The sequence below is a fragment of the Alosa sapidissima genome, chromosome 7 (genome assembly GCF_018492685.1).
Source record: "Alosa sapidissima isolate fAloSap1 chromosome 7, fAloSap1.pri, whole genome shotgun sequence".
In the NCBI taxonomy this organism is placed as follows: Eukaryota; Metazoa; Chordata; class Actinopteri; order Clupeiformes; family Clupeidae; genus Alosa; species Alosa sapidissima.
Genome location: NC_055963.1, coordinates 30,872,731 through 30,899,425, shown reverse-complemented (window position 1 = coordinate 30,899,425; position 26,695 = coordinate 30,872,731). Strand labels below are relative to the sequence as shown.

Below are 26,695 nucleotides of genomic sequence, written 5' to 3'. Positions count from 1 at the left end.
ATGGCACCGCTCTCTCCTCACTGATACCCAGCCTTAGTGCTCTTAATAAGGATAGACACCAATGGCATCTGTCTCTGGCTTTGTCTGCAGTGAAATATATTCACACACACTTAAAAGGTGGTGTCTGCATTTCTATGGACACTTTTGTGTGGGGTGAGAATTTTGGAGACCTGTTAGAGAGTCTTTGTTAGAGAAACCAAGACCGAAGAACCAAATAGGGCATATCACCACAAAATCAGTCCAGTTTGTCAAATAAATAAATGTATTGGTTATTCAAATACGATGGTTAATTAACTTTGAAGGGGTCATTTGTTGAGTTTGCCGATCCAGAGAAATGAGGGATAATCTGAAAAGAGTAGATCTATGCCATATGAATAACAGAAAAAAACATCTCTAGTGCTTAGCCTAATGTTTTGACAATCTATTCCAAGATAGAAATGAATTCGGTAGGCTCATTTTATTTGTTGTCAGTTTACTTACCCTATCAGTCACTGACATTCAAAGAAACAAGTTACCCTTGGATATTGAATGTCTAAGAAATGTCCTTAGAAATCCGTTGGTAGATTTGATAGCTGCCCTGTCTTCACCTTCTCTGCTTTCAATGGCTTCTTTATTAGAGGAATTCAGATATGGAAAAATAACAGGCAGACATACATCGGCAAAACCTGGTGAAATTTAGTCAATGGCATTCACCATTTTGATATGCTGAAACAAAAGATGTCTTTCCCCGCAGGCCCGTGTGTGTGTGTTAGGGTTCGGCACCGAAACACAGTTCTAATATGGCACCGGTGCCGACGCAAACGGTAGTAACTGCATCGAATAACAACGTGGATTTCGGTGCCTCATTTCGGTGCTTAAATAGCGTTTTTTTTTTTTCTCCGAGGCATCACTGCATGTCATGCGCCATCTCTAACGTCTTGCTCTGATAGCAACACATCCAGATAGTTAGCTAACATGATAAACACTGGATGTATAAACCAGAGGGGTGCACCACATAGGCGAGTGGACAGTGTTTGACAGCTTGCGTGAGCCCAAGTAGCTTACTTTAAAGCGATATCGCAAGCTCCTAATCTCAAAATCTAGCAGTGGGCCTAACTATACACAAGCAAAAGGCTATGAAACAACATCATCAGTAGGCTAGCCTATACGTTACACAATATCCTTGCTAATGCGCTAACTGACATTTATTTGAAATGGTACCAGCAAAGTTGTAAGGTGAAAACTTTATTTCACGGTGTGTTAAACAACATAATAGCTTAATCTTTCATGTGCATGAGGCCCATATAGCATCACAATGAATATGAAAATAATGTTAAAAGTAAGCTGGCAAAAACATAAATATGTAGGTTACATACCTGATGTCACTGAGCTGTCAAAGAGGCTACGAAACCATCACAGTACGTTATCGCTAATTAAAATCAGCTGACTGGTGTTAGCCATAGCCACAGTTGCTGTTAAAATGTTTACTAGGCTAGCGCTGGAATCTAAACACTTCAACACTGACATGTAGCCTAACATGTTCAAAACTACTGCGTGTTATGGGTTAAGACATGAAATTTCTTGAAGCATCTGGGAACACACTGAATTAACTGGAAAGTAGAGTCCCTGTTAGATTTGCTTGCTTGCAAATGCCGTTGTCCATGACCTGGCAGTTTTATGGCAAGCGGTTTTAACATACCTTATGACAAACCACCTACACCGGGTAAACTTGAAAGCAGAGTGTGCATGCATTTTTAACATTTAAATGTATTATTCGTAGGAGCAATAAGACATTGATAGTAAATTGAATATAACAGTTCAATTTCATGTTCAAATTTGTCTTATCAATAAAAAAAAAAAAGCAATTCATGCTTTAGACCATTTTAATTTAAAACATTTTTAAAACAAAGTACCGGTTCAGGCACCGTTTCGGCACCGGCACCGTTTTAAAAGTATCGATTTAGCACCGGTATCGGATAAAACCCAAACGATACCCAACCCTAGTGTGTGTGTGTGTGTGTGTGAGCAGAATTTGTTGCAATGATTGAGTGAATGGATAGTTAGTAAGGCAACTAGTAAGGCAATAATGTGTGTGTGTGTGTGTGTGGGGGGGGGAGGGGTGTTCATGTTTGTGTGTGGGGGAGGGGTGTTCATGTTTGTGTGTGTTCATTTGTGTGTGTGTGTGTGTGTGTGTGTGTCTTAAAGATTGAATAAGGGTGTGTTTTTATAATTATGACACATAATCAGTGTGATTAAGTGGGGAATCATTCTCAAAGGTCATTTTCAGTCAATTTGATCCCTGAGACATGCCACATTAACTAATGTCAGGCTTCCTCTGCATCACCTAAAGAAGCAAATTAAGATAGAAAACAAATAGATCAATAGATTGGACTGTTAACCTCTACCCAGACATGCAGCATTTCTTCATTGTCATGTTTCTATCCTTCTCCCTCTCCTTGTAATTCTCTCTCTCTCTCTATCTTTCTCTCTGTCTGTTTCTTCTCTCTTCACTCTCTCTCTCTGTCTGTCCTCTTCCTCTCTCTCTAGGCCTTTTCACACAGAGATCTCGCTAAATTTGCGGGAAGAGGGGCCGTCTTTTTGTGTCTGAAAGCGAGGTGAAAATTTGCCTGCCTGCTGATCTGTTCACATGATGCGGCATTTTGGGGAGCCAGGAGGCAGGATCAGCTATAGTAAATTAAATTGTGACGTGCAACAGGGGGCGTGTAGAGTGATAGTCGTAGGCCTTATGTGCGTGGGCCTTTAGATACAGCAGGTGTGTGATTTCAAAAACCATGGCGGGAGAACCGACTGCACTTTGGTTAGCTTGCATTTGCTTTGCTGTTGCTGTTAGAATGTTAAATTCTTGCGATAGATGTCTTCAGACAATAAAACGTAATTTGGAAGGGAAATTGAAGAGAAGAGTTGCCCCTTGCCTTGGCCGTACAATGTACTGTGCGTACAATTTATTCATGAAATCGTTCAATATTACAACAATAAAAATAGCTTGTGTACTGTCTTAATTGAAACATGCTTCGCGCACAAATGATAGCCTAGGGCAAAGAGAATGGACATCTCAACATAAAGATACAGTAGAAGATGATGATTAGTGTAAACTTTGTCACACGACGTGATAAGCAGTTTAAAAACGCAACGTTCCATTCAGTCATAAATCATTCAAGCAGGCCTAGTGCTCGTCATGAAAAGAAATCAGCAGCTTAATATTTTTCAGGTGTTTAACAGTAGGCCTAGGCGCACTGTTAGCAGTTATGCCGAAGGCAGTGAGATTATTAGGCATTGCATCCTGTCACTCAACATCGCAGTTCGGGTTGATAAGATTCAGTTAATCCACCTTGAGCCATTCACACTGGTGGCGGAACGAAAAAACTCTGCAAAATGTCTAGGGGGCTTGGTAGTAAATTTGGCGAGACACTTTGTCCCGCCGTTCCGCCTCGGTCTATGTGAAAGGGACAGTCGTTCCGCGATTCTGGTACATAAAATCGCGGCGATTTTGCCAGTGTGAAAGGGCCTTCTATCTCTCTCTCTTCCTTCTGCCCACTGCTTCCACTCTCTGACCGGCTGATGCATGGTCCTCCCACTCCAGGGCAGGGGCAGGCAGACAGGCCTGTGGGCTGGGAGTTCTGTCTGCTCTCTCTCTCACCTGAGCTCCAGGAGGACTACCTGCCTCTTCTCCCAGCCCCCATGGTCCACTGCCCAGGATGTCTGTGTAGGTTGCAGAGATCCAGGCAATGCCCTAGCAGGCTCCTTCTGTTTGTTTTTCTTTCTTTCTTTCTCTTCCACTCTGCTATTCCTTTCTCTTATTCTTTCTTTCATTCTCTCTCTCTCCTCCCTCCCCCTCGCTCTCTCTCTTTCTTTCTCTTTCTTTCTCTCTTTCCTCTCTCATCAGCAAGACAGCAGGTATTGTCTTCACATTTGAAGAGTGGGGGGGAAGGGGGTTGGGGCCCTGGAGGGAGGTGATGGTGCTGGGTGGTGTGGGAGCCAGGGGTGTGGAGTGGGGAGCTGGGTGCTGGGTGGTAGGCAGGGCCGCACCAGACTGGGGAGGGATGGGAAAGGCTCTGGAGGGCTGAGCCGAACAGGCTGCCTCTTTGTATGTGAGAGAACTGCAATCGTGTTGGAGTGAGAGCAGGGAGGAGGAAGGAAGGGCTGCTGGGAGCCTCTCTCTCTTTCTCCCTCTTTCATTCCCCATTACTCTCCCTCTCTCTCTCCCTCTCCATCTCTCTCCCTCTCAATCGTTCTCTCTCTCGTCGCCCCCCCTTTCTCCTTTTCTCTCTCCCCATGACTCTATCTCTCTCTCTTTTTTTCTCTTTCTCCATCACTCTCTCTCTCTCTCTCTCTCTCTCCCTCTCATGGTATTGTTTTGCACCTCTCAAGGCCGGAGCCATTGCCTGATAAAGAAGAAGGAGCCGAGCCTGTCAGCCGGAGATATAGAGAAGCAAAGGGGGATGCTGACAGAGCTAGAGACACAGGCTGGATCTCAGAGACAGAGAAAGGCGTATCATAGGCTCAAATGAGGCTAATGAAGGTTTGTGCCAATGGGATGTGCCAGCAACTATACCAGAGACATGGCGGATCATCATTACCCAGCATCCACGCAGTAGAGAGCAGGGAGAGGGCCAGCTTGTGAATAGCACTGGCACGAGTGAGTGGCAGCTAGTGTGTGCTTATCGGAATGAGTGTCTGATCTTTTATATGTGTGTGTGTGTGTGTGTACTGCAAAGAGAGAGATGGAGAGCTTGAGAGTGAGTGACATCCATCAGCATGTGTCTGTGTGTCAGCCACAAGCTTAAGGGATTAGTTACAGAAGCATGGCATACACACACACACACACAAACAAACAAACAAACACACACACACACACCACAGCTGTAGTGTTTGTAGTTTTTCCATCAAGTCTAAAAGGCGCAGTGATAATGCCGTCAGAGTGCGTGCAAAACATGGGAACATCGTAGACGGCAAGAGTAACTGAGATGAGTGCCGATTGTGATTAATGATGCATTCGCACAAAGCTGTGTGTGTTTGAAACTGCGCTTTGTGACAAGATAATTGAATTAGTGAATCCCTTGGGAGCCGGACTCCGCAGGGTGTGTGTATGTGTACATGATTGTGTGTGCAAAGTTGTGCCTGATGACTGCCCGTGGGAATCCCAGCCGAATCCAACTGGAAAGTCGGCCCAAATGAGTGTGCTCTCTCACACAGCTGTGTGTCCACATCACAATCAAGAGATGTCCTCTGTGTGTGCTACTGTGTTTCTGTCTGTGTTATGGAAAGTCAACTCCAGATAAATGTATGTGGTCATGCAGTTGGAAATGACCCACATAGCATACGTCAACATTTTGTGCAAGCCATTGGCTGTGTCATTTGTTTATTTGTTCTTTCTGTGCACAGCTATTGCTGTTACTTGACAGGAAGAGCAAACCCAAGGCCACAGCTTTGCAGTCGGAGAGCAGTTTGCTTGTGATTGACATCGCAGATGTTTATCACTGACTCTTCCCACTTAGCTCCTCTGACTCTGAGTGAGAGGCCGACTGAGGCAGAGTGAGCGATGGGAATGCCTCAGACGCAGACAGGACGAGCAGATCGGCTCAGAGGGGGCCAAATCCAGGCCACTGCACAGCCCTCTCTCTCACCGATAACAACAACAGTGTATAAATGGAGGAGAGTAAAGAGAATTAAGTATAGTATAGTGTATATACTCTTTTGATCCCGTGAGGGAAATTTGGTCACTGCATTTATCCCAATCCGTGAATTAGTGAAACACACTTAGGTTAGGTTAGGTGCCTTGCTCAAGGGCACTTCAGCCGTGCCTACTGGTCGGGGTTCGAACCGGCAACCCTCCGGTTACAAGTCCGAAGTGCTAACCAGTAGGCCACGGCTGCCCCAAGTTATGAGTTAAGCTGAGTTATGAGGGAGGGAGGAGTGAGTCCACAGAAGAAATGGGGGGGGGGGGGGGGGGGGGGGGTTTGGCAGATGGAGTACGGGAGAAAGAGGAGAAGCATTGGCAACAAAAAGAATGGAAAAAAGCAGGATAGAGGAGTGAAAGTGAAAATGGGGAATGCAAAGAAAGTGGGGTGTGAGATGAGAGGAATGAGGATGGAGGGAATAAGGATAAGAGAGAGAGAAAGAAAGAAAGAGAGGAGAGGAGCAGAGGCTTAATAAAGAGAATCAGTGCTAAATCACACCGCCGGCACGAGGAGCACGGGCCAGCTAATGTTTAATGAGTGTGAGAGGCTGAATATTAAACATGATGAAAATCCTAATGACGTCCCTTAGAGGGGAGCGGACGCAAAATGTCAGTGACCTAGATTGAGATCACCTTCCTGCTGAATCTTTTATGGGGAACAAAAATTGGAGCAAATTTAATTTACTGTAGCTAAGAGCCGAATGTTGCGGCTTGGAGCGGTAGTAGACGTGAACATGGAAGCACATGCATGTGTAGGCTATGTGAGAGTTGCATATGTTTGTGTTATCTGCAATGCCAGTGTCGCAACATGGAGCAAAAAAAAGGTCTGTGGGTATATGGAAGAGATACGAAATGGAGATATGGCACCCAGGACTCCACGAGCTAAATTTAGTGATGGAGCTGTGCAGACCCCGGCTGGCTTATTCTTCCGGCAGAGCTGAGCTGTCTGTCTCAGTGCATGAGAGGAGACGGTCTGTGCTCTGCAAAGTCCTTGCTTCCCTCTCTCTCTCCCTCTCTCTCTCTTTCTCCCTCTCCCTCTCTCTCTTTTTCTGTGCGTACAACATCTTGCCTGTACACCTAAATTAAAGAGCTCTTTCGTCAGCATGGGAAATACCAAGAATTAGGTTGAGCGTGAAGCGTCACAGAGATGTCAGTTTTCCTTTCACTCAGATGAATAGTGGGAAAGAACGCAAGTATTTAAAAAAAAAAGACATGGATGTTCCCCTCCTCAAATGCCCCAATAAAAAACACAACTGAAGCTCAGTTCTTCCCAGTCATTTTCAGCTGGAGGCATGCAATCTCATCTTGAACATGCTCACTATGCATGCCATTCATTTTGTTCCAAAAAAAAGTCACTGCCGTAAGACTACATATATGTTTTTGTTTTCCGCCGTGGTCATGCCTCATGTGGTCGGTCCTACAGCAACACATGACTCAGGGAGGGCTAAGCTTTTGGCCTGTGGCAGTCGTCCCATCACTCACTGTGCGCTCAGGGCTTGGAGACTTGACCTCTGCAGTGTCTTCCAAAAGCTCCTCTTCATCCCCCTGAGCCTGTGGGAGCCTCCATGGCCCCTCTGCCTTCAGCCTTGTCTTGTAGGACCCAGGTGGGGGGGGCACGCTCCTGTCACACCCACCTATGCAGATGGGTCAGGGCTCAAGTGTTTCGGCTGAAAGTCGTCTTCCACAAACACACACACACACACACGCACACAAAGAGTGACCGACAGGAAGAAGAAGCTTAACACTTACCTGGGTGCTATAAATAGTGAGCTACTCCTGATCTCAATCTCCGAGTCACAAAGACCTATGCCTGTACAGACGACCCTAAACTCCCTCGGCACGCAGTCACTCACACACACACTTGTCTGTGTCTCGAAACCACAGTCCCCAGGCATAATTGACAAATAGTTTAAGGCTCGGCTAAGCAGCTTTGAGATCGAGGAGCAGGGCCACAGACATCACATGGGGGGGGGGAAAGCCACTGAGGAGTGAATGCCACAACCTTTTCCTAACGCTCAAACAGGTACAAATGCAACTGCCAGCACAATCTCTCTTACTCCAGCCATAGGGAGGGAGAGGGAGAGGGAGAGGGAGAGGGAGAGGGAGAGGGAGAGGGAGAGGGAGAGAGAGAGAGAGAGAGAGAGAGAGAGAGAGAGAGAGAGAGAGAGAGAGAGAGAGAGAGAGAGAGAGAGAGAGAGAGAGAGCAAGAGAGCTTTAGTGCTCCATTTGTAATGGGAGGCAGTGTGTCTCTTAGGATTGGCCTGGGCTTTTGTGGTCCTGTCATGTGGCGCTGTGCAGAGAACAAAAGCATGCCACGCCGCTGGGCCAGTCCCGCTGTCGGGCTGCCATACGTGTGCCGCCCGCACCCCGAGAACATCAGAGTGCCACTCCTATCTGACTAACATCAGCTCACCCTCTCAAAGAACACGGCCTGCTTTCATTTCTCCGGGTTTGTGTTGTCTTTGTCACCAACGTTAATAAAAGCCAGCTGGCTGTGTTGGGGGATACTGTGTGGCAGAGGTGTCCGAGGAGATCTGACCTGATCTGTGCAAGGGACTTAGAAATGCTCTCAGGGAACTTCTTCTATGTGATTCCTTGTGATTTTTCGATCAATTACTGCTGTTTAGATGCCATTGGTGCTGTCGGGCATGCAAGTGGATACTGTTGACGTGTGGGTTGTTGTAAGAGAGTCTCTGAATGTCAGACAGTGAAGCAAGGACGCCAGCAAACTCACAGACCCCCCACTTCAATTATCTCTGTGCTGTAGGGACCTAGGCAACAAGAAGGGGGTGGCGTCTGTATATAGCACTTCACTGAGTCACACCAGACCTGGAGAAGGGAGATGGTTCCTCATGGCCTTCAGTCCTCTCAGCTGTGTGTGTGTGTGCTTGTATGTGTGTGGGTGGTATACACTTGTGTGTCTGGGCTCATGTGGATGTGGAAACGTCCGTCTGTTATGTTGATCTAGGCCTGCACTTTATATGTGTCTCCTTGTGAATGAATGTGTACCCAGTGTTTCCTCTAGAATTTTTTCCAGCAGCGGTGCTATTACTTGGCGGCGGCGGCGGGGGGGGGGGGGGGGGTTATATCATACCTTCGTGTTTCTTTTGTGGACATTTTCAGCTTTCTTTTACATTATTGGTTAAAAATGATAGAAGAAAAATAAAATGGCACAACCCAGAAAAAGATTATTTACAATTTATTTAAATTTGTCTTAATGGCAAAGACCACACCCAATCTGCGAGCAAATTTTTCTGGGCTTTTCAAAGAACATCTCTAAGGCTCTTTGGTAATTGAATTGAATTGTGGGGGGGCCATTAATGCTGACACGCATGCACGTAGCCAGTTGCTCTCCTTGTAGTCTATATCTCAGTCCCAAAACAACAAACCCACGTATAAAAAAGTAAATACTCACTTTTCTTCTACATCACTCCCACAGTTACCATACAACTCACTCACAATTAACTCGAAAAAGACCTAGGCTACTTGATTGAAGTGCGACCGTTCGTCTCACCGTCAAGAGAACGCTGAAGTTATGAGAACACGTCTTTCTGATAAGAGAATGTAGGCTCCTATATGTCTAATGCCGTAAACGTAGAAAAGGTCTGTTTGTGATAGCCTATTATAGCTAAGTGGACAGAATTTAGGCAATAGGCTACGTATATGCCAACATATGCTCATATTTCCTTTAACTATCAGACAGTTTAAACAGGCCTAGACTGTGTTCGCCTAGCTTTCCCATGCAAACATTACATATAGCCCTACGCTAACGTTACAAGTCTAGGCTACAATTAACGTTAAGACCATACACCTTGTAGCACATTGGTTTACTCTATTGCATTACTTACGTTTTAATAATTTGTCGTTGAATGTTGATGGAGGCTCATCTTTGGGAAATCAGCTCTCTGGATAAAATTGTCAGCCGGAGCAAGAGTTCTCAGAGTTGACGACACGGGGGTAAATCCAATCAGCAGAAAGAACCGCATCACAACAGTAGGCTAAATCGCAACAAACTTTTTTCCCCCCATGTTAAATTCATTTAGGTAATCATGAATTGGTTTATTTTATTTGATGTAGGCTAGGAGAGGAGGATGCATGTTTCACATTAGTGTCAATGTGTCAAAGCAGGCTTTGGATCAGAGGAATTGCTCAAGCTTAACATATGGCATAGGCTACAAGCGAATTCACGGCATACAAACAGCTTCGTGATGAAATATAACTAATATAATTTTTTATTGTCACCGGGCCTATAAGTAGGCTATTTATTGTGTAACCTACAAGTGAACGATGACACCATAGGCTACACTGTGGCGGAGCAAGACCCCATCAGTCGGATAGCTAAACAATGTAACCGTGTTCAGAACGTAGGCTAGCCATATGGGCTGCAGACTTGTCTTTGGGCTTGTAATCACCTGACACATCATGCCGCATATATGTCCTGAATAATGAGAGGCTAAGTGCGGATTTGATGCACTTAACTTGCTCAAGACTTTCAGAAAACAATTTCGAGATGACGTTGGCCGTTGTGCTTTTACAGTGTGTTAAGTGAATCTCGTGATATTATGTTGCAGCGGCGCTGAAAATCCAGCAGCGGCGCTGCGCCGCTGTTAAATACATTGTAGGGGAAACACTGTGTGTACCCATTTTCTTGTGCTACGTATGTAAAATAACATTAAAAAATGAACTATAGCAACAGAATGAAAACAAAAATCCTGTGGTGTCTAGATATTCACTAGTTAGCATGCTAACCAGGTACTGTAGTTCTGGCCTGCTCTTACTCATTATGTGACTTTGCACTTCAAGAGGTGCTAGTGAGTCAAATGTAGCCATCACCAAAAATTACATTTATTAAATTAGTGACCATAAGTATGTGTTAATTTGTGGAAAAATGGAAGGTTATTTTTTTTAAAGTCTCAGTTTATTTTCACAAATTTTGCTGTGTCGAATTTGCGAAAGGAGCTAAACATGGCTGTCCTGTAGTTATGCTGTGTTCCATACAAGCCAAAAGTTGATTATCTCCAATTTCAAATTTTCCATCTCAAATTTAAGGTTGAGGTAGATGGATTTGCCCTCAAACTCTGGGTTTGTTCGGATCAGAACTGAACATTTCTCTGTGGGTATATCAAACTTAGCTGTTGGATTGTTCAACTGCATTATCAAGTAGTAGTAGTAACAAACCAATTTGTCAAGTAGTAATAATAGTAGTAGTAACAAACCCATTTGTGAAAAATAATGGTTAGACTATCAGCTAGCATGAAATCTCAAGTGCTTAAATGAAGACCCCCAGGGTCAGTTTGCCTGGACTAAATTAATGTAACATAATAACAATTGATTTTGATTATTTTATGCTAGCTTTAGCCTTCAGCCCCTGCCGCCTTGGCCGAACAGTTTTATTTCTGTGAAGAGGAGATGAAGCTGTCCAACCTTAGTCATGCACTGCTGTCCCCAGTATGATTGAGGTGGGGAGTATGAATCGTTTAGTTACCAGCCAATGGCTAGTTAGGGGTACAAAATAGCCCCTTTAAGTGAATAATGTATGTTGTAGGTCTGTGAAATACAAAGGGAAGGGAGACAAAAAAAGATAAACAGACAAAACATTTCCTATGTTTTGTTAGTCCTCAGTCCTCAGAACACAGAAACCACATGTCTCTCTCTGTTCCTTCCTTTTCTCTCCTTGCCTCTTCACATTCCTGCAACCACATACAGCTCCTTGTGCTGCTGTTTAAAAACATCTCTACCACCCCTCACCCCCTCTCAATCCTTTTCTCTCCTCTGCTCTCCCTGCTCAATATTCTGTTCTGTTTCAGCATAGAGGCTGAAGGGGTGAGGGTCTGTGTGTGTGTGTGTGTGTTTTTTTTTTATATCTGGGGAGAGGGAGCATGTGACAGGCGTCCACCCTGAACGCTGCACTGGAGGCTTATGCCCACAGAAGAACAGAAGCCTGGTGCTTGTGTTTTAATTAAATATTTTTGCGTCTCTTCCAGCCGTACATGGGGCTGCTAGGTTGGCTTAGCCATCAGAGACCGGGTCCTCCATTTCCCCTGCTCTCTCTCTATCCCTCTTCCGCTGCTTACAGCATGTGCAAGTCAGATGGGGGTTTGCAGTGATGTCTGTTAGCTTTGCCCGTCATACATTATACAGCATGCTCATACACACAACACACTCAACCTGCATAGACTTACACTACCCCCCCCCCCCCCCCTCCCCCATCTCCCTTCTCTCCTCTCCTCTCTCACCCATAAGGAGGATACACAACCAAGGGGCATATCCATGCAGACCTGGCAACACATTGCCCAGACAAATTCATGCCAGCACCCAAACTAACATTCTCTCAGCTCAGCATTCACACTTTCTACAGAAGCAGGCTGTTGGAAACATGACCCAGCATAGAACCCCCCCCCCCCCCCCCCCCCCCCTCTCTCTCTCTGTATGTGTATGTGTATGTGTGTGTGTGTGGAGCATGGCCCAGCATTATTTAGACTCATTGCTGTGCCTGTGAGTGCTGCTGGTGTGGTGTGAATGTGTGCCATATAGGGGCTAAGGGGCTTTCAAGCACTCGCGCTCCTGAGAGGAGAGGGTTCCCCACTGCTGCGTGTCGTACCGATGCCTGCAGCTCGCCCGCTCGCTCACTTGCTTTCAGTCGTGAAACATTTTGGCGCATGACAGCAAAGAGGGTATTGCTAGATTCTCCTAAACACCCCCCTCCCTCTTTTTTTCTCTCTCTTTTCACATTGCTGCCTTCGCTACCTCCCCAGCACTCTCCTCCATCTATACGTGTTCTCACTGTCTCCTGCTTAATCTGTCACTCTGTGTCTCTTTCTCTTTTTTTGTCATGTTTGTCTTTTCCTTTTGCCACGCTTGCCTCCCCTCCTTCCTGTCACTGGCAGGGGGAGATGGTCTCTTTAATTCCACACGTGGGCCCTTCCCCCATCCCTTTGCCGGCACACTCTCCTCTCTCTCCCACACTCTCCCACCCTCTCCCCCTCGCTCAAAAGCCATCAGTCCAAGAGGAGTGGTCCATTGTTAAAGCTCCCCTCTCTCCCACCCTCCCTCTCTCACACACACTCTCTCTCTCTCCTCAATCCCCTCGACACCCTCATCGCCTCTCTCTTTCCCACCCTCCCTCTCTCTCTTTCCCACCCTCCCTCTCTCTCTTTCTCTTTCCTCAATCCCCTCAACATCCCCCTTGTCTCTCTCTCTCTCTCTCTCTCTCTCTCTCTCTCTCTCTCTCTCTCCACTTCTCTCTGTGGCTTTTCTGGAGCCATGCCAGGGCGTGTGCCTACGCCTGCTCCGCTCTGAAGAGACACACTGCCAGTCACTGACACCCATTGTTGTCCTGCCGCGCTGCAAGTGTCGGGCTGTCAGGACCAACTGAGCTCGCTTAGGAGGGGTGTGTGTGTGTGTGTGTGTGTGTGTGTGTGTGTGTGTGTGTGTGCGTGTGTGAGGGGTTAGGTAGCTGGCTTTGTGTGACTGTTTGTTTGTTTGTCTGACTGTTTTTGTGTGTGTGTGTGTGTGTGTGTGTGTGTGTGTGTGTGTGTGTGTGTGTGTGTGTGTGTGTGTGTGTGTGTGTGTGTGTGTGTGAGAGAGTCTGTCTGTGGATATTGTGGAGTAGGAATTTGAATGAATGTGTATAATAGTGTGTGTGTGTCTGTGTGTGTCTCTGTGTGTTTGTGTTAAGCAGGGACCATGTTGTACCCAGCAAGCCCTCCTGAGCAGAAAAGCCATTTTAGAGTAGATTGCACCCTACATGAATATAGGAAATCATGGGTAGAGTGGGGGTGCCAAACAGTAGGCTATAAACACAAGGGTATGTGTGTTGTGCATGCCTGCGTGTGTGCTTTTGAGTGTATATGAAATTACATGTGAGGATAGGGCCTTAGAATCACACAGCTTTCACACAGCTACACAATCAGAAAACAGCAACACACATGGCTTTCTCTCCCACTGTGTATGTTGGTATGTGCATGCATGTGTTTTGTGTTGAAGGCTGCTCGGAGACCCCCTCCTCTGGCCATGTTCTTCCCTCACCCTCTCCATTCTCTCCTTCTTTCTCTCTCTCATCTACTCTCTCCATCTCTCTCCTCTCTCTCTCTCTCTCATCTCCTCTCTCCATCTCTCTCCTTCTTTCCTTCTCTGTGTTTCACGCTCTCCTGTCTGTGGGTGAGGGGTGTAGCCTTCAGCGCTAGGCTGTGCTGTGCTCGGCTGTGCTGAGCAGTGGTGTTGATTGACAGGGCCGAGGCTGGAGTGGGTCTGGGGGTCACCAGCAGGATGCGGCGTTCAGCTCCAGCACGTGGCCATGAGGCTGAGGCTGCCGCTGCCGTTGTGTGCCTCTCCTCTCCTCCATTTTGATGAGCCTTGCTGTCAAATTAAGAGCCATCCCCGACCGTCCTCCAGTAGGACTGGTGTGCTTCTGTGAACAGGCATTGAATGATAAGCCGTACAGCAGCAGAGATACATGGGGTATTTTTTCACTGAGCAATTCCTTTTTACTTCTACTGCTGTGTGTGTGCGTGTGTGTGAGTGTGTGTGTGCGCGTGCATGTGTGCGTGTGTGTGGAGGCTCTCTGTTTAAGCCAGTACTATCTACCACTGTGTGTGTGTGTGTGTGTGTGTGTGTGGAGGCTCTCTGTTTAAGCCAGCACTAATACAGTTCTTGTCTCTGCTAAGAAAGCTTTGTGGAGCATCTGCATATAACTTTTAATGATTTGCTGATCCACCTACAGAACACCAGTGACTTGCCACACTATCTGCTCATGAAAGTATAAACAGTCCAGCGTATGCAGAGTATGCTAATTTCTGAAGAGAGAGAGAGAGTGTGTGTGTGTGTGCTTTCGTCTGTCTGTGTGTAGATGAATGCGTCTATTCTAATATTTGTGGTATATAATGGGATACAGACAAGCATTTCAGCTGTGTAGGCTCCCTCTCTCTCCTCTCCCTCGCTCTCTCTCCTTCTCTCCTTGTATGTTCTTCCATTTATGTTCTCTCATTTCTCCCTTATCACACTTCCATGTTCTCCTAAATCTTCCCTGTTCCCCTCATTTCTGTTTCCCCCAGCCTCCTCCATATTCTGCTCTTCTTGCTCTCACTTGTTCATATCTTCCTGCTGTCTGCCGTCCGTCTGGCTTCCTCTTTGTCCCCCCATCATTCTGTCTCTTTCTCCGTCTCTCTCTCCCCCTCTCCATGGGTCTGCAGAGCGTGTGATTTGTCATCCTCGGCCCTCCTGCGCCGTCTCCCTCTCCTCTCTCCAGACCCTCTAAATGGCCTTTTTGTCTAGTCCCCCATAAGGAGCACAATCATGCCTATTCAGAAAGGGGGGTCTGGCTACCCCTCTCCCGTCCCGTCCCATCCCGTCCCGCCCCGTCCTGTCCTGCCCTCATGCCTCTATACATGTGTGTGTGTGTGTGTGTGTGTGTACGTGTGTGTGTGTGTGTGTACGTGTGTGTATGTGTTTGCATGTGTTTGCATGTGTGTTTTCTTTGTCAAGCTCCTTGTAACAGCTTGAGTTTAGGGCATTAGTTTTTTTTATCTGTGTGTGTGTTTGTTTTTGTTTGTTTTCTGTATGTTTGTTTAGATATGCTTCTGCATATCCCTTGCTGATGCCATACGTTTGTGTGCGCGAGTGTTTGCTCGTTCATGTGATACGCGCGCGGCTGTTTCCCCACGGCTCCATCGTGTCCCATCTAACACGGCACACTGCACCGCCCCACTCACTCACCCGCCCATTCCCGCCAGGGCCGCTCCACTCCACTCCACTCTACTCTACTCTTTCTCTCCTCTCCTCTCCTCTCCGCACCGAGCTACACAGTGCAGCACAGAGGGAGAGGGATAATATCCCCACACTGAGAATTAGGTGAAAGGCCAGCAGAGCAGAGCGCGGCACCCTCCCAGCAGCAGCAGCAGTAGCAGTAGCGCTACCAAGCTATGCGTCCACACCGCGTCTCACCACGGCCCTGGCACTCGCCTACTACACGGCCAGCCTGTAGCATTGTTTACTACTCCACGCGCGCCTGCATATCCTATTATGAATTTGAACGGCTGCCCAGATCAAGCATTTTTAGGCATTTCGCAAAGCTCTGGTGCATAATGTCATTTGGCCTTATAATGACCGTGGCGTTAATGAGGTTTTTTTTATTTTTATTTATATAAATGTTATTTCATACTCCTGTTGTTTAGATGGCAGGATAACTGCAAGGCTGGATTGTTTGGGGATGATGCATATCATAACAACTGTCTGTATTCCCAAGTAATCAGACCACTTGCAATCCCCTCGTGAAAAACACACTTACGCATATATACACATATGCACATATATACGCACATAATTCCCACAAAAGAGCATACTACATTCTCTCATGGTTGTCCTGCAGAACAGTGTGTTTCTGGACCCAAGGCTGACAAAGCCCTTTTCCGATCCCTCCACTGGATCTAGGACAGGACACAGAGAACCACAGTCTAGATGTACACTTGTAGTCTGAGTAGACAGCAGGCCTACAGAGAACAGAGAGGTTGGAAGGAGTCATGGACGAAAGTACCTCTCGCAGATCGCAGAATATGATTCTGAAATTGCGTGCCATGTTTGATATGGTAGAAATTTCTACACACACACACACACACACACACACACACACACACACACACACACACACACACACACAGAAAATCAATAAAATGTCCTGCAGCTTGAGAATCAGAAATGCCTAGAGCGGATCCTGCAAGCCCACACTGCTGCCCCAGCCTACGGATATAACATGAAACACTGCAGCACAGGCCTAGAAGTCTTGCTATGCGCAGGGAGAGATGGAGGGGGTGGGGTTGGGCGCGTGAGGGTGGAGGGCTGCAGGGGCTCTGCCAAACCCTCATTTCAGCACCGTGGAAGTACTCCAAAGGGAGCAGCGCCGTGGTGGGGGGAGAGGAATTAATAAACGACTCTTTCTTTATTAAAATATGAAGCTGGGAAAAGAGAGCTGAGCCTCTCTAATTATCCTGGCTGGCTTTGAACCCTCAAACTGGGGAGTGGTCCATTAAGCCCGCCTGATTGCTCATGCGGATGAGGAAGCCCAGCTGAAGTGCGCAAGCTCCAGCTAAGTTTGAGAGGGTCGCTCAGTTTTGGCCCAGGATGAGCGAGTAACCTTGAAACAGGGAACAAAACTGTCCTTGTGCAAATGTGGATAGGCGGTTGATAGTGTGCATATAAAATATGTGTGTGTGTGTGTGTGTGTGTGTGTTCGTCTTTCTTTGTGTGAGGTCATGTGTGTTGGTGTGTGTGTCTGTGTGAGGTCATGTGTGTTGGTGTGTGTGTGTGTGTGTGTGAGGTCATGTGTGTTGGTGTGTGTGTGTGTGTGTGTGAGGTCATGTGTGTTGGTGTGTGTGTGTGTGAGGTCATGTGTGTTGGTGTGTGTGTGTGTGTGTGTTCTGCACACACCTCCTCTCTAGGTGTCAGAAGTGAAGATTATTGGCAGTGTCAGAGGTGCTGAGACAGTAAAGGACAAACTCAACAGGAGGTCCTTGCCTCCCCCATCCTCATCCTCCCCCCTCCCTCCCTCTCTCTCTCTGTCTCTATCCCCTCTTCTCTCTCTGTTCTCCCTCTCATTCTCACACTTCAGAGCTGTCCCTCCTTTTAGCCTCCATCTGTCTCCTCCCGGACTCTGTGTCTCAGGTTGAGTTGTGGCTGTTTTATTCCCACATGCTTTCTCTGCTTGCTAAACCATTCAGCTGTACAGCTTTCTCTGTGTCTTTTTCTGTCTGTTCCTTTTCTTTTCTCCTTCCTCTCTCTCTCTCTATATATATATATATATATACTCTCTATACCTACTCTGTGTCTTGAGTATGTACTCATTCTGTCCTTCGTCACCTTGTCCTCTCCCTCTCTGTTCACCTGTGACCCCTCTGACTCCCAGGATCCCCTCTGATTTCAGTCCCTCACCCTGGGCTCAGAGGCTCGTCCTGAAAGAGGGAACAGCTGTCACTTGCGCCTCACCGGGGCAGGAGGGGGTGGGGGGGTTAGAGGGGCAGCAGGGGAAAGGCTTGTTGCTATGGGGATGCCAGGCCACGCGCAGGCATGGGGAGCAGCTCGTGCCGCTTCTTAGCGGGATAATCCATTGTAATCCCACGGAGGGGAGCCTGCAGTGCCGCTCTGCTCCCACCCCTCTCGCCTCCTCCCGCCCCTTGCGTCCTCTCCGCTCTCCTCTCCACCCCCCCATCCCCACCCCCCACCCTCCCTTGGGGAGATTGGGGGAGAGGGAGTGAAGGAATTAGCATCTGTTACTGCTCACGCTCAGGTCAGCTCCACCAAGGGGGTAGAACAAGCACAGTGGAGAGGGGGGGTAGAAAAAAGCCTCAAGCTGTCAGAGCGTACTGGAGCCGCAAATGAAAAAGGACAGGAGTGCCCCATTAGAGATGTAGCTCCCTCCCTTCCCCAATACATGCGCACTACCCCCCTTTTAGTCCAGCTAACCCCCACACCCATCCAGCCTTCTGACGCGGGCCACCGGCTCCCGGCCACTCTCATCAACACCTCACCTACACACCCTTACAGTGGGCAGCAAAAAAAAAATCAATCAGGGGGGCCTGATAAATAGGGCTGGTTAATAGTATAAATGTAAGAGCAGGATATTATGAGCCAGCCATGTGTTGCTGGCTGGTGGATGACCTCGTATTGATTAAGAAAATGCAGCTCTCTCGCTGTGACTTTTAGCTGGCCACTGCTGCAGACAGATAATACAATCTCTCAGGCATGGACACACACCAACACACACACGTGTACACACAAGGCCTGACCTGGTTGCAGTGCTTTTCAAAAATCCTTTCCGTGTGTGTGTTTGCCTGTGGGTTTTGGCAGGTGGAGAGGCTTGTCTGAGGCTGATCAGACAAAGCCAGCAGTCTGATTAGCCCATTTGGAAAAGGTCTATGGAGATTACTAGAGAGCCAGTTTCCCACAGTTTTGGACAGTGACACACACATATATTCCACTTGGGCGGAGCATTTCAGTGCTTAATATGAGATAATTTGGCTTAATTTGATTTAGGCCTGCAGCTTTATTTGGGGGAAATCTCAGATGAATGCTTTAGACTTTTCTGCTTGCCAGTGCCTTTAGTGGGAGAATTCTTTTAGTTTTTTCCTTATTATGGTGACATTAATAAAATGTTCAATGTTCAAACATGTAATATGATTATCCTGCCTTGAATTGTGGGCTAGGAAAATGGAAATGAAATGTACATTTGGCTTATATTCTATTGGGAAGAGAAAATGCCAATGTATATTCAACATGCAAGTACAAATGATCATTTGGACCTGTACATGGAGGGATGCCTACAGAAATCCTCATGCATCGTACCAAAATGAACAGAGAGCTCACACTACTATAAACCTCCACACACACATACATTCCTCCATTTGCTCATGTCAGTGTGTGTGTGCAGAAGTCCAGACCAGCAGGCTGTTGTCCCCTGTTACTGTATGTGTCAACGGTAGGCGTTCTGACCTCCACGTTCACGGCAACAACAATTTCTCAAATGGCGGAGCGGGTGTAGTGTGTGTGTGCGTCTGTGCGTGTGTGTGTGTGTGCGCGCGTCCGTGCGCGCGCGCGTGTGTGTGTGTTAATACACATTTGCACACTCTCCTGTGTCCCTCAGTGTCAGGTCACATGTGTCTCACTCTCCACCCACAACCCTGACCCCTGCAGCTCCCAGCCTCTGGTGCTCTCGCTGGAGCCTGGCAGCTTTGTGTGTGTGTGTGTGTGTGCGTGTGTGTGTGTGTGTGCCCGCGCGCCCGCATGCATCAGCTCATCATATGTACATAATTCATTTTACAGGCATTTTTATGTCCCCTCTTAGCCACTTGTGTGACGAGTTTGTGTGTGTGTATGTGTTTGCTCTATTGCAATGTTTGTGCAAACACATGGCTAAATGAATACAGAGTGCGCCACTGCATGTGTTCAGGAGTATCTCAGCCTTATTCTGTGTGCATCAGCATGTTAACCCAATGCTTCGAGCTCTGTGTGATGGTGAGTGTGTGTGTGTGTGTGTGTGTTGGTGTGTGTGTGTCTGTGTGTGCGTGGTCTCCACATGGTTGAACAGTATTTTTAGATCACTTGTTTCATGCCTTGATTCCCCCTGAAGCGTCCGTACCAAACTGATTGAATTGAGCGTTGAGTTGCGGGGACATCCTCCGGCCTTGCTACGCATTCCGCGCCTCAAGTCTCGTCGAGGCTATTTTGTGTACATGGCAAAGTGGAATTTAATTTATTGGCCCCCTCGCTGCATTAAAGAAACAATTCCCTTAATTAATGCCATGGTTTTAATCAGCTCAGCTTATTTAAATCAATGTACACCAGCCGGAATACAATGGAAGCATTGATTTATGCCATGGTTCTATAAAATATAGAATTGACTGTTACAGATTAAATCATATTGATTAAAATGTTTGTGCTCATTTTGGGGGGGGGGGGGAAAGCTGGGGGAGTTAAAGCAAAGCGAGGCTTGATGCATCGCTCATTTTTTTAATTAACATGTTGTTATTCCAAACACTGTCGCAATGGCTGCATATTTCCAGCACTCAATTAGATACGGGGTTGGACTGCAAACTGCTCGAGTTGCTTTTAGTGACTGGGACCGATTTACTCTGTTTAACATGTGCCCAACCCTGGGAGACAAAGAGAGATTTGGGGTGGTAATATCCCTATCTTTCTCATGCAGGGAACATGCATGCACACACACACACACACACACACACACACACACACACACACAATAGACTCCAAACTGGGAATTGGTGCGAACATGGAGAAGTGTGTGGGGGCGTTAGATTGAGTATGCCGTATGGTGTGGAATATGATGTGGGTTTTTTGGTGTTGTTTGTTGGTAAGTGTTAACGAACAGTCCCTCCAGGATTTCGCGGAGATCTTTTGAGATTGTTGCGACCTAAAATGGCTGATTTCTTGACAACTTTTCTAATAATATAGGCCTACTTTGATTTTCTGTAATCCTTACTATTTACCTTTACTTATCCTTTTTAATAAGCATATCAAGATGATCAGTGTGAATTTTTTTTTTTTTTACTAACCTTAGTTGAACTCAATAAAAACAATTTCTTCACAAAACAAATGCCTAAAACACAACTTCCATCGCAATTTTTTAGAAAAGTTGTCGCGAAATCAGCCATTTTAGGTTGCAACAATAAAAAAATGGAGAATGTTTATGCAAGTAAACAGATAATTAATTATAGCCTTCTATTTATTGTCATCAAAACTGCAGAGGAACGAAGTTTTAGGACAGTCTCTGGTGTCTGCAGAAGTGAGTGGGGCATCTGGCATCAAATTTGTGGAAATGTTGCGGTGTTTGGGCAAAATTGCAAGGTCGCCCCAGAATTCAAGATGATACGCAGGGATTTGTTGAATACGAGTTAATTGTTGCGATCCGATTACAACATCGCAAATTCCTGGATGGACTGAATGAAGATTGGGAGGGTGTCTTGGTCCCTTTGTGTGTCTGCAGTTTGTTGGAGGATGTGTATGTTTGTGTGTGTGTGTGTGTGTGTGTGTGAGAGAGAGAGAGAGGAGAGAGAGAGAGAGAGAGAGAGAGAGAGAGAGAGAGAGAGAGAGAGAGAGAGAGAGAGAGAGAGAGAGAGAGAGAGAGAGAGAGGCAGAGAGAGAGAGAGAGAGAGAGAGAGAGAGAGAGAGAGAGAGAGAGAGAGGCAGAGGCAGAGGGGTGGGAAATGGAACCAGGCTGTATGGCAGTGTTCAGGCGGCTGCAGTCTTCCATCTCCCACAGAGGGGCATTACAGAGAAGGTGATGATTGACAGTCTTCGATGACAACCCCTTCACCTGCCAAAGTCCTCCTAAGCCCCCAGAAAGGCAAGTGTGTGTGTGTGTGTGTTTATGCATGTATGTGTTTACATATGTATGCATGTGACCAGCTGTAGGAGGGTGAATCAGTGTGTTTGTGTCTTTGCATCCAAGTGCACATGACTCTGAATGACTGTGTGTGTGTGTATGGGTGTGTGGGTGTGTATGGGTGTGCTGCAAAAGCTTATGTGTCAGCGTGTGCTTGTGTGTCCTTGTCCCTTGCAGACCCAGCCCCTCTTAAATACAAACACTGCCCCCTCCCCCCCCAAAACCAAGTGCCCCCCTAGCCTGCTAAACACTCCCATGCATCACCGTGACATTCAGGATCCACAGGAGCTGGTGCGCCCTGTCAGCCGCGCAGGAGGAGGAGACACGAGGAGAGGAAGGAGAAGGAGCAGGGCGGCCTCTCCCTCTCTGTCAGGGAGAGAGGAAAAGAGCAGAGGATTGGGGAAGGGAAAGAGGGGAGGTGGGGGGGAGCAGAAATGGGTTGGGTCTTTATCCGAGAAGCAAAAAAAAAAAAAAGACGCAGAGAGAGAAAAGGCGAGGGGGAGGGGGAGAACTGGGATACTGTGTTTCAGGAGTGAGGAGGAGAGAGGGAGATGGCTGTGGGTGGGTGGTGGTGGTGGTGATGGGTATGGGTGTGGGTGTGAGATTTTAGTGAGAGACGGGAGAGGAGGGGGAGGGATGGGATGGGAAGGAGGAGAGAGAGGGAGAGGGATGCTGGAGACTCTGCAATAGAGGTGGGCAAGCTCAAACAAAAGGCAGGGAAGACAGCGGGACCCGTGAGCGAGCGAAGGAGGAGTCAGCAGTGTCCCCGTGGAGGGGTCCGCCTAATTGGAGGTTGTTGCCATGAATTAAAAATCAGCCAATTACCGCCTGGGGTGGGAGGGATTTGACCACGCCAGCACACAGCAGCACTGGTACACAGTAACGGTGAGTTAACACTCAGCCTACCAGAACCGCAGGGACACGCCAATAGAGCAGGGGTCAGTGACTACAGGGACCAGACACACACACATGACAACACAAGCTGTACCTCTATCGGTATGCTGCTTGTTCCGCTGTGTTTTTGAACACACACGTGCAGACACAGACACACACACACATGTACACACACTTTCTCTCTTGCTCTCTCTCACTCACACACACACACACACACACACACACACTTGTCTGACACACCCACAGCTCTCAGCACAGCTCCCATGCTTCTTGCCAGCAGTGTGTGGTCTCAGAGGAGCGTTACTCTGTGAGGAAAATGGAGTGCGCATTAAGAGGGAAGCTGGATAATGCATGTTAACATCCAGGCACATCTCTTGTAGTCTTGGTGTCTTTAGCATAGCTTAAGTCTCTGCCCCCACCGCCTGCCCAACATGTGGATAACACCCCATAATGGAATCTCCATGTTGTTATGGTGATTCCTCAGGCCACCGGTACATCACGCTGAGAAAATTGAACCAGAGCATTTGATTGGTTGTGATGGGGCGCAGTTTTGACAGGACAGGTAACAGGGATTGCAGGAGAGCGCCCACTCATCCACCACCTGCCAGGACGCCTGCTCATGACACACACACACTGACACTCACACACACACACACACACACTTGTGGCACCATGCAAGCTGAGATGATGACGACTAATTGAAACCTGACTGGGCATTATTGCTGAGCTGAGAGCAGCACAGGTATTATGAATAATCCTGGAGAGGGGTTGTGTGTGCCATGCAAAGTGTTAGTAGAGATAGTATGAAACACTCATATGGAAGGTAGCATTAACATCTATCCTAACCATCCATCTGTTTTCCTTATCTGTAATTCTGTGCATGTGCCTTGCTGTCCTTTGGTTGTTGTTGATATGTGTGTTTGCTGTTGTAGGTCTCATATTGTATTTATTGTTTACTGTATTTAAGTTTATTGTTATAATTTGGAAGCTGTGTTTAAATGTGCTTTATAAACATTTTACAATTGGTCCAATAGGTTGTGTGCGAGAAGCTCATAACTACAGCCTCAAAAGCTGTGATCTTCTCATTTAAGTCGCAGAAGCCTTAAGCTCAATGATACAGGTGTGTCACCATACACTTACAAACCTGAGTTTTTTGTGCAAGCGCACATTATGCTTGCACGTACCTGTCCTTAATAAGCCAGGGTTGTGCAAAATTCCAGAATTGAATTGAAACTGGCTCTTAAATTCCAATTCAATTCTTGAATTTCACTTGCATTTCAATTGCGGTAGCAAACAGGAAGCAGAATTGCAATTCGAAAGAAAGCTCTTCTGCCTAGAGATGGACTCGGCCAGTCTTCCCACAAACAGTTTCAAGGATGTGTTGTATTGTGTTGTATGTATTGAATGCTTAGTTTGTATGGGGAAAGGATTGGATCATCCTCTGCCTGAATGTCTCCAACGTCTCCATATGTCTTTTGACAGAAATTGCACACACACACACACACACACAGACACAAAGACACATGAAAAGAATACATACGTGTCTAAAAGCAGACACACTGTAAACATGCTCTCATTCATTTCTGCCACAGTTGCTGATGTGCCGCCATCATCCGACAAATCACTCCAAACCTGGGGAGAGAAAAAGAGATCTTTTATTTTCAGATCTTGACTTCAAAAGTCTCATTGATATGCCAATTGCCTGCAGCGTGGCAAGCAAATCGTTTATTTGCCGTCGTTATCTCTAAGAGTTCTGCCGAGGCAGTGACAGCAGTGGTTCAGAAGAAAGAAAGCTGCATCCTGGACAGAGCATCATTTCACCCATACAAATACTGCCGTGAATGGATATATATGCTCAGAGGGAGAGGAGTATGTGTGTGTGTGGGTGTGTGTGGGTGTGTGTCTCTTTAAGAGTCAGGAGAGGGGTGTGAGATCTCCTGCAGGATGGAGTGGTCTTGCTGGGGGGGGATTTGTGTTGAGCTGGCAGGAATTAGGCTGGCCTTCCTCTGCGCGCATGAATACTTTTTATACTCTAATAAATACTCCCTCTCCCTTTCCTCCACCAGGGCCGCCCCTCCTCTCACACACTCTCTTGCACTCTCCCATTTCCTCTGCCTCTTTTCACTCTCCTCCACAGCTGCCTCCCTCCCTCTCTCTCGCTGTCATTATCATCATCTTCCTCCCTCGCTCCTTTTTTCATATTTCTCCTTTTCTTTGCTTGCTTGCTCCCTCCCTCCCACCCACCCTCAGTCACTCATTCCCTCCATCCACTGCACTCTGGCGTTGTCCAGCCATCCCCCTCTTCTGCGCTCCTCTCTCCCCCATGACCTGCTCTCTACCCCCCACCCACTGACCTGTTTCCTGAGCTCCCACATGCACGCTCTGCTCTCTGCACTCTCTCTCTCTCTCTGTCTTTCTCACTCCCTTTTCCTCTTTTTCTCATTCATTCATGTGCTCTCTGCATCTCTGCAGCACCCCTCCCTCTCCTTTTTAGTGATCTGTTCTCTCTCATCCCTCACTGTCTCTCTCTCTCTCTCTTGCTGTCCCCCCATCTCTCTCTCCCTCTCTCTCTGGCTTCCTGCCCCCCCCCCCCCTCTGACCTGCTCTCTGGCTCTCCTCCCCCTCCCTCTCTGAGTGGAGGCTTTGGAAGCTGACCCCAATACTGCCCTCACAGCACTGTACACTCTCCCTACGCAGCACGGTGACTCCAAGCCAAATCTACACACACACTTCAGTCATACATCCAGCTAGTAATGTGTGTGCTCCTATATAGGAGTCTGATACGAACACACACACACACACACACACAAATATTGCACACTGACACAGTGGAAGGCATACAGGGTGTGTAGAGGACCTTTGTTTTGTGAGCTGTGTTTTGTGTGTCCTTGACCGCAGCTCTGCACAGTTGGGACGGGGAAAACAAAAGCGTCAGTCTTCAAGAGCCCCCCTCTGCCAGACAAAGGCGCCATCAGTGAACACACAAGCAAACACGCCTCTAAGCTGCCTGCAAGCGATTTGATGGACCCAGGATATAGATATTGTGGAGGGTGGGGAGTAACAAGAGGCCAGTAAGACACATCGGTTTACGTGAAGGTGTCTTTAGAAAGTGGATGGACAGTGGATTAATAGTTTGCACATAGATGGTAGTGAGTCGTGTGTGGTGTCGAAGATTGTGCGTCTGATGTGGGGTCATATTAGTGTCCTTGAGTGGCATGGAGAGGAGAGCTTGGGAGCATGGTTCTGCTCTCATGACTGAGAGCCCCTATCAGCCAGTGCTGGCTCCACTCCAGGCCTGGATCTTTTTAATAAACTAATTCACAGCACTCATCCATTCCTCCCTCTGCACCAACCCAGGAGTTCCAGGCTTCAGCCCACGCATGAGCTGCTAAACACTGCCCCCTGCTGATGCTCTCACCAAACACACACAAGTGTGACACATCAGAAAATGTTTACATCAGAGAGACGTGTTTATGCACTCATGTCATTTTCTACCTTATTTTTCACCCAGTTTCATTGCTCTCCTTTCATTACCCGATGTAGAGTTTTTTGTATTTGTCTATTTGAGTTGGAAGCCAGTGGCTCATGTTTCATTGCAGTGGTATGATACTGTCTGTTTCCTCAAGACTGATGTCTCTGCATTTCTCCTTCCCTCCTTTTCTCTCCTCTCCTCTCCTCCAACCAGATGACTCCTCGTCTGAGAGTGGCAGTGGGAACGGGCCTCTGGCTGTCACTCCTCCCTCCTCGTTAGTGGTGGGTCCGGCCCCCAACAGCCGAGCGGGCTCCACCTCCGCTCTCTGCATTGTGACGGCAGCAGGCTCCTCGGGCAGGGCCTTTGGGGGCCAAGCCGTGAACGGCAACGGCACGTCCGGTCCACCACCGGTGGCGCCTCCCCTGGACTTCAGCACCACGTCATCGTCAGCGTCCTCGCTGGAGGAGCGTGAGCAGCAGTCGCACGGGGTGACACTAAGCGAGCGTCTGGCCCCCGGAGCCCTGCTGGGGCCCGCCTACCCGCTGGACTCCGCCATGGAGGAACTGCGTCGCAAGTACCCTGGCAAGTACGCTGCCGCAGGCATCCCGCTGCCACTTCCCGCCGACCTGCGCCTCGACAGAGACATCAGAGACTGCGGCAACAAGGTGAATGCAAGCATCAACCACACAGCTGCCTTTTGAATTCATGGGGAATTCTCAACAAAAGTGTGCAAAGACATGCTGAGAAACGGCATGATTGTTTT

The 26,695-nt window shown here is 47.5% G+C and overlaps 1 protein-coding gene across 2 annotated transcripts in view; it reads left to right on the top strand.

Moving 5' to 3' along the window:
• The window catches only part of nol4lb (nucleolar protein 4-like b), an 86,460-nt gene that overhangs the window by 50,079 nt on the left and 9,686 nt on the right, over nucleotides 1-26,695 (top strand). For both annotated transcript variants that reach the window (XM_042096925.1, XM_042096924.1), the window contains exon 6: nucleotides 26,146-26,597. In XM_042096925.1, the coding sequence (XP_041952859.1) occupies nucleotides 26,146-26,597 (452 nt within the window). The remainder of the gene's footprint in view (nucleotides 1-26,145; nucleotides 26,598-26,695) is intronic.